Source organism: Corvus hawaiiensis, chromosome 6, assembly GCF_020740725.1.
Source record: "Corvus hawaiiensis isolate bCorHaw1 chromosome 6, bCorHaw1.pri.cur, whole genome shotgun sequence".
NCBI classification, from domain to species: Eukaryota; Metazoa; Chordata; class Aves; order Passeriformes; family Corvidae; genus Corvus; species Corvus hawaiiensis.
The window spans coordinates 30,900,849-30,909,356 of NC_063218.1; the positions used below are offsets into that span (position 1 = coordinate 30,900,849).

At 43.6% G+C, this 8,508-nt stretch overlaps 1 protein-coding gene across 1 annotated transcript; it reads right to left on the bottom strand.

The window, feature by feature from the left end:
• Window positions 1-436: 436 nt before the first annotated feature.
• LOC125328003 (outer dense fiber protein 3-like) lies at window positions 437-2,425 on the bottom strand. The gene is made up of 6 exons (XM_048308150.1): window positions 2,314-2,425; window positions 1,988-2,188; window positions 1,663-1,764; window positions 1,190-1,311; window positions 635-772; window positions 437-532 (listed from the first exon to the last, which is right to left on the bottom strand). Exons 1-6 carry the CDS (start codon window positions 2,417-2,419, stop codon window positions 437-439), a joined length of 765 nt encoding a protein of 254 aa, XP_048164107.1. The 5' UTR covers window positions 2,420-2,425.
• Between the last annotated feature and the right edge of the window lie 6,083 nt (window positions 2,426-8,508).

Genomic DNA, 8,508 nt, shown 5'->3' on the forward strand with positions numbered 1-8,508 from the left:
TATGGTTCTTTCTCTTTAACTGTCAGTGGTCTGGAGACTTGCCTGTGGAAATGAGCCCCTGCCTGTGGCAAGAGATGATGCAGGGCAGCTGTGTTTCTGGGCACACCCTGGGCAAATGCCACCTGTGTGCACAGAAAAGGGGGATGCTAAAATGGGCTGTGTCCTTGGGGGCCAGCATGGGCCATGGGGTGTGAGCGTGCAAGGCAGGGCTGGAATGCTTTCACAGCGTTTTGCTCTGGTTAGGTGAAATGGTGCTCTTGGAGATGTCAGCCTGGCTCACGCTGTTACCTCGCTGCTCTCCCCTCATGCTCACCTTGCCATGCTTGGCTGAGGCAAAGGTGTGAGACAGTGAGAGCCAATGGTCCACACCCATGCACACCTAACCCCACCCTGCCGCAGAGGAGGAACAGAAAAAGATCTCTGCAGGTATCTGTGTTTATTCAAGATGTGTTTCAGGTATTAAAGAGGCTTTGTAGACAGAATGTTGGAGTCCAAAAGTGTAAGCAGGTTCCTGAGCCTTGGTCAGCGACAGCTGGAAAGGGAAGAAAAAAAGTAAAGACGGTGCCTCGTTCTCCAGAGCTGTCCTCAAGTGAAGGCTGTCCAGCATAACACGTTGATGGGTGGGCTGCCTTACCTTTCCCAGGCTGTAGTCTGCTGGACCTGGAAACATACCCTTGCCAATAAGTTTGGTTTTTAGTCCCATTGTGTACTTGGGAGCCCTTGTTTTGTAGATGTCCATTTCCACCCTGCCAAATGCTGCAGGACCTGGCGTCTGCAAGAGAAGCGATGAGGTTGGTGGGTACAAGAGGCAGTGTGGATTCTTGCTGGGTGCCCATGAGTACTGTGCTGCTTTAGGTGGCTGACCAGAGGAGCGGTGTGGGAGGTGTGGAGCCTTGGGAAGGAGAGCTCCTTGGGAAGACAGGTAGATTTCCCAGAGGGAGATTAGTGTCATTAGTGCCAGTGAGCTGTACCACACCAAAGCTGCTAATGTTGAAAAGTGAGGAACTGCAGGTGTCAGTGTTGCTGGCAATAGCAGGGAGCCAGAGGCCCTGTGACTTCTTGGGCTTTGCTGCAGGCACAAGGAAGAGTGTGTTATGTGGGGATACGGCAGACGCTGGGGTCCTTCTGCCCTGAGAAGAGCAGCTGAGCTTCTGCTGCTGCTGTGAGAGAACAGAGAAGTACGGCTCACCTTTGCCAGGTCTCTAAAAGCACTCATGTATTGACTCTTCCCTACCATGGAGTAGCATGGGTTGGCATGGGTACAGATTGTGTTGGGTCCCAGAATCCTGGGCAGGGTATAGGTGCCGGGACCTGGACAGGGAATAGGAAGAGAACGTAGGTGAGTCCCGTGGGAAAGGATGCAATGCCTGGGTGTGAGAGAGTCAGCCTGCCAAGACGGCTGTGAGGAGCAGGAGGGGTATCCTGCCCCTCATCCCAGTGCTTCTGGCTTCTGTTGCACGTGGTATGCGTCGGCTGTCTGAAGCCAGAGCTGCCGGCTCTTCTGTGAGAGGGGAGAAGTTGGTGCTCTGGGACAGCAAGAAGCTTGCTGAGCGCACACTGTGTCCTGCTGCCTAGGCTTTTTGCTAGGCCTGTTGAAGAAGCTGCAGACCTTCACAGGAGGACATGGAGGCTGTAAGTGTCTGTTTGCCCACGTTCCCGTACCTGGCGTTTGGAAAGGTTTTAAGTCCTTGGGCCGGAACACCATGCTCTGCACTGGTGCCGTATAGTAGATGTGTCTGTTAGCATGTTCCGTGGTATAGTCACCTGGGACGGAGAAGGAGGCGAGAGAAGAAGTGAAGCTGGGGACCTCACCGCAAGCCCAAGAGGAGAGGTCAGGAGGCAGTGCTCAGCCCTGTTTCTTTTCTGTCCGGAACTCTCAAAGCCCCCATTCAAGGCATGAGCAGAGGGTTTTGTGCCCCAGTGGCCCAGGACAAGAGTAAGGCGTGCTCGTCTGGCCTGGAAGAAGGGCTGCAGCAATGCTACTCACTGGGTCCAGGGGTGACCGCAATCTTGGTCTTGGGACGGGACGTCACAAGTGGTGATGGAGCCACATGCTTCCCAATCTTGGTGATGGATGAATGGATGAGGTACCGAGGACCCGGTGAGCAGCTGTCTGTGGCGGGACCTTTGGACCCTCGAAATGTGTATGCAGGGGCTCTGTATTTGGTGGGATCATGAGCCGTGTGACCTGGGAAGAAAAGCCTGTGAAAGGACACGTGCCTGCATCTGTGCAGTGAAAAGAAGTTTCTAAGTGGAAGCAAGCGGTGTGCTGTGCCTTCCACTGCCACTGCCTCCCTGCGATAGTTGGTTTACCTATTGTCCCAGGCAGCCAGTACTTGGGACCCGGGGTGCTGAACTCTGCAAGGATTGGGCCCCGTCGGGGATGAGGTCTCCAGGTGCCTACCCAGGGTCCCTCCATGCTGCTGGCTAGAGAAAGTACAGGAAAAACAGGAGAGCTACCAAGGGGCTTCCCTGACACAGCCCTGGTACAGAGCACAGCAGGAAGAAAGTGAAACTAACATCATGAAAGAAAGTGAAGGAAAGTGAAGAGCAAGAAGTAGCAGATGGAGGAGAAGGAGGAATGGGGGAGAAGCAGCAAGTTAGAAGCAAAGATGCAGCAAAAATGCCCTGCTGTGCCCTCAGGGAGTAATTGTTGGCCTGGCCAGCAGCAGCGTAGAAGCGCAGCGCTGGCCTGGCAGGGAGGTAGCCTCCAGCGCGTGTACACGCGAACCTGCTCAGCTGGAGTGTGGCAGTGCCTGGGTGAGATGCAGGGAGGAATGCCAGCTCCTCAGTGACATCATAATCCGTTGCTAGGTGGATCCATCCCTGACGTCCATCACTGGGTGACATCTCAAAGGGCCATTCTCAGCCAGTGATGAGTGAGGTTCATTATGATGTTGAGACCTTTAAGGTGTTTGTGCTGCAGCGCTGCCATATTGCCTGTGGGGCTCTGCTGGGGCTGGGCATGGGGCTGCCACAGAACTGCCTCAGTCCAGTGTGGGGCAGCCCCAGCTTGTCCTCACAAAGACCTGCCTGGGCACAGGGCTTTTTTCAAATGGGTTGAGTCTGACTGAACTGCTGACCACAGAGCTGAGAGAGGCTTCTTCCTTGAAGCATCTTTGAGAGCTGCCCACTCCAATTCCCACCCTGTTCCCTAGACACCAGGGGAGAATCCTTTTGACATCATCACTTAGCCAGAGGGGAAATGCAACCTCCCCAAGAACCAGGAGAGTTAGACAGCCTTTGCCTCAAACTTCACATTTTTCTTACTTTGGCCCTTTCATTCACTCCTGCTCTGGGGGGAAAGGAGTGAGTAAACAGCTGATGTGGCTTAGCTTCTTTCCAGGCTCAACCATTGAGCTTCTAATATTATTTAAGCAACAGTGTAAAAATGGCTTTCTTTGGGGGTGAATAAATGTTGTGAGCCAGCTGGAACTGCCACTTACTGTGCCTGCAGGCATTTACAATAGGAGATCCCCTGAAGTGAGCTGGGGAATTGATAGAGTCCAATTCCCAGCTTGTGCTTTCTATCTTTTGATGCTTTTCCGAGATCTCTGTGCTACGATCTTACTATTAGCGGGGAGAGAGAGAGCGAGGAAAGCTGTCAATAATCTCAGTTGTTCTGACCTTTCCATTTGAGGGCTCCCAGTGTTTGCATCATTCCTCAGATGCTACTGATGTTTTCAAGCAGGTTTCTCCCTTTAATGCCCACTTCTTAAGGCTGCTTTGGGAGTTCATGGTCACCAGGATTTTCAGTGTTGATGCTTCAGGAACACATGAACTTTTCCAGGTTTCCCTGGGAGGGTTAGACAGAGTTAAGTTTCATTATTCTGATTTTGCCAGTAGTGTGTGAATGTCTATGCCTGCATTATGAGTGTTCCTGCCAGGTTTTTCTTGTCCCCAGATTTTGTGACTCTTTGTCAATTATACCAGTCATTACCCATGCTTTGTTTAGTGACCCCTTAAGGTTTTCAGTCTCCCAAGTTTTTATGGTTTGAGATCCTTATGGCTTTTCTTTCATTGCTGTGCTACATGGGTCCTGGTTAATATAGCACCAGTTAGGAAATACATTCTGAAGCATATAAACTGTGATTTGAATGGGGATGGTGTGGGTGAGGTAAAACAATGGAGTGGCAAACCAGTTTAGAATAGATAAGAGTCCTTTAACACAAACTGATTTGTATAGTGAAGGACACTTAAACTTCAAAGGCACACACAGATAGCATTTTCTCCCACTGGTCAAGTACTCATGCAATATAATCAGCAGATTTCATTAATGCTTGCAGTCTTTGATACACTAACAAAATTGTACATAGTAATAAATGAGCTTGCTCTCTTACAGTGGGTAAAGCAGATATTGAGAAGGCTGGCAAGAGTTAATACAATACTGGTGCAGCTGGCTAATCGTGCTTCTTATTGGATTATATTAGAAATGCCAGCATTAGTTGATAAGGCTTAACCAGTTCTTGTGTTCTTGGTGACATTCACCTGAATCTTCTGCATCCATTTTCTCTTTCCTCCTGCTTTCTCCTGTGTCCTGCATCAGTGCAAAGGTATCAATTAAGTTTTGTTTAGATGATTCTTTGGAGCCTGCTGATAGCAGCTCCTCCAGACTTTTGGGGCATTGTTTTCACTCTGGAAACTTACAAAACAGCCATTCCAGTAAACAGCCTTCTTGGGTGATGGTATGTTAACTCTGAAACCTACTGATAACAGCTACAGAGGAAAGCTTTGCAGTGGGTTTGCGGTGTTAACAATGCAGCCTAATGATAACAGCCCCCCAGAAGCATCCCACAGAAAGGGGCATTTACCCTGGAGCATACTGATAGCAACCCCAAGAACCATCCCTTGTGCAGAGCATTCAGAAAATGACAGGGACAGCCCTCAGCCAAAAGGCTGTTTCCCAGAGCTGCCATTAGTAGGCTCCAGAGCCTAGAACGAATGAAAGCTAGAGGTTTAATCACACGGTCTCTGAATAGCAACAGGCAATGGCTTGCAAAACAGGATAATTTACTAGTATTGAAACTGGCAGTGGGAGTAACATACTTGGCACATTTTTAATATACTTAGCATATTATATGTCAAAGTTCTTAAAAGGATATGCTGAAATTGATCTGTGTTTAGTGAGAGTATAGAAGAATGTTGCTGGAAGTTGTAGCCTGTATCAACACAAAAGCATGGCAGAATTAAAAGTTGCCTATTAAAATTGATTAAACTCTTCAGTAGTAAATACGGTGTATGATATATTATTCACAAATAACTGGATACCTATACATTTTCATTGCATGTTAGAAGATCTTTATATAGTGCACTTTAGGAAATGACACAGTTGGCTTAATTAAAACAAAAATTAGTATAACAGATTTTACCTGTATGTTTCAGAGATAATTTCAGTGATGTGGAGGATCCCTGCTGTACCCAGAGCTCCCAGCATAATACATGCTGGTGCAGTCAAATATCAAGCTGTATGAGCTCTAGTGTATGCCACACTAGATACCTTCTTTTGACAACTAAAATGTTAATATTAATATTAATAAATATTAAAATGTCAGCAATTAAGTCTGATCTAGTTTCAGCTTTTGGTTTTAAAAGAGATGGAGGCTTAAATACCTATAAATTTGAGGGCTTTCATATCTGTGTAGTTTCCATTCTGATTCAGTTAAGGACAGAACTCAAGTCTTTACCTCTCGTTGGCAAGGTCATCTTAACAATTAATGAAAATGCTTAGATAAATTTGTCTGGTTTTCTTTTTTCTGGTACTCCACTGTGGACCTTTAACGGTAATGCTCCAATGTCAAGGAATACTACTCAAAAGTTTAATTACATGGAAATGGCAAGAAGTACCCACCATGAGCATTTTTTGGTTCAGAGAACACAGACTAGGCTAATCAGACCCTGCTGTACCTCTGTTTTTAAGAAGAATGTTTAGCATTTTCATTGACATTGATTCAACTAATGTGTTTGGTGTCAAGTTTGTAAATGCATTTAGAGGTCCTGAGGCTTTCTCTATAAGCCCTTCAAAACTGTAGAACTACTGCTTCAGTTTGGGGACTCATACATGGAAAGCTTGCAGGACCAAACAGTATGACTGATGCTTTTTGACAGAAAAATGAAAAATAAAAAAGACATAAACTTTAAATCACTAATTACATTTTTTTTCTTAGAATATATAATGACAGCTACATGTTCATAGGAGAAATTAATTTGATTTACAGCTCTAGTAATTAAATAAATTCCTTGTATTAAATAAACTAAAAACAAACTTTTAAAACAAAAATTTGAGATCCCACAGGCATCAAAATCTATGATATCACATAATTTATGGTTTATGCAATCAGGAACTGGCATGTACAGCTCTAATCCTTCAAGGGAGATCATGGTATATGTGCAATAGCTATGAAAACCAGCATGGGATGGGAGAATGTGTTCTACAGCCGGGTTGTGTTTCTGTGTTTCTAGCCACCTTGTACAGGTGGCTAGCCTAGAAAAAGGGGCAACTCTGGCCCTTTCCTCTCAACCCTTTATTGAGCTGAATGGAGTTGCTCACTAAGGAAAGAAATGCATGACAAGTATAGCTGGGCTACAGTTTACCTCAGAGCAAGGGGATAATCCAAGGACAGATCAGGAGTCTCACTGTGCAACATCTTCTTCAGAGCTTCTAACTAGTTTATACCAAAGAAACCATTACATTCATTTTACATCACTTAACACTTCAACTTTAATTCTTCAGTTACCTTAGTGGAAAAAAATATTTTTTTTTATTTTCATGTAAGATAGCATAGGCTTGAAATTAAGCCTATGATAGGTAATTTGGGGTTTTTTAATACTCATATTTATTACTGAACTTCTCAAATCAAAAGCAGAGAAAGAATAATATCTTATAAAGTAAAGAATATTATCTAAGGAAAAAAATTAGTTTGCAAGGAGAGTATTACCTCCTATTTTCGGAATTTCTCTAAGATTCCTGTCTCGGCTGTATTTCAAGAATCTGTCTATAGGTTGCATGCCTGAGCCTATCAGCCTTACAGATCGGTTAATAAAAGTCAATCAGTGATTGTTTGACTTGCCTACTACTGCCTGAAGCAGAATTACAAAAGCTAAATGTGTTCGAAACTCCACCAGGAGTTTCTGTCATCTAAAAACTCCAAGTGCATGACCTCATGGCAACTAAAAAATAAATATTCCACAACAGCTTGAAGAAACTTGCAGTTACTATGCATTCTTGTCAACAAAATAAGAAATCACGCTTGAGGAATAGCAATGTTTTCACTTTTTGCTCTTAGAATGAGTCATTTAGAAATGGAAACTAACTGGCAAAAGGACCATGAATATGAAACAATTGACAAGGAGAAATTAACAAATGCAATTAATTAGAAAATGGTAATTTGATTGTTAAGTGAGAAGGTTCATAAGCAACATAGGATTGTTATGTGCATTAATCAGGTTCACTGCAGTTGCAATTAACTGTTCAATACTAAGCTTCCTCACATCTTCTGAATATCCTGAATGATTTACCATGAATTTCTACATAGTTCTAACTTCGAACTTTCATCAATGTTCATTCTCCTGCCTACTCAGCTGGGGTATATTTTTTTCATGAAGATGACTTTCAAATGCACTGAAGTAATTTGTTAATGCAAATTGTTTTTCTTTCATGAAATCAGACACAATTTTTGTTAAATGTGAGGAGAAACACTCTAAGTAATTGCTCCAGAAAGCAATCTTCAGTCAACTTTCATTAGTTTTTAAGTGAAATGGGGGTGTTATTCTTATAATGAAACAGTATTATATCTTCTTAATCCACTGCTCTAATTTGTAACTTTGACTTGAGAATTAGTGAAAATATTTTACTCATGTAATGGGAATTTGAGTTAGCAAATAAAGTGATTTCTTTTTAGTTCAGTCAGAAATTTTAGTTCAACTATTTTAGCAATAGTATTTTCATATGAATTTTCTTTCCAAAATAATAGCATTTCTTGTCACCAATACATGTTCTAGAATCTTGAAGATTATATAAATATAGGTTTAAGATGTAAAAATTTGGGAGAAATTCTGTATCTTGGTTCAACAATCAGAAACCTACATGCCATTTACCTCAAAGTCTAACAAAATTAGATGCTGACCATTTTACAGTAACCCCAGCAGTGCAATTATGAGAGATTGGGCAATAACACAACAATTCATCCAATTTTTACACTGTCTTCCTTCAAAGATTAAGCAGCTTTTGCGACATGAGGGGTTTATATGCCCAACACTGGAGATGTGGCACTGTTGCAAAATAGTTTGGGAAATGCAACAATGGACTTGGCCAAGGAGGTGTATCTAGCCTTGGCCAGCCCAGCACAGCAATACTATCATTAGGAGAATATCAGGCACATTTTACAACATAATCTGATCTCAATTTCTTAAAACCACATCACATGCTGTTCCTATTTTTCAAAGCTCATGATGGATCATGGTCTTGAGTTTAAAGGACATGCACATGAGAAGAGCTCAAGTTTTAGAAGA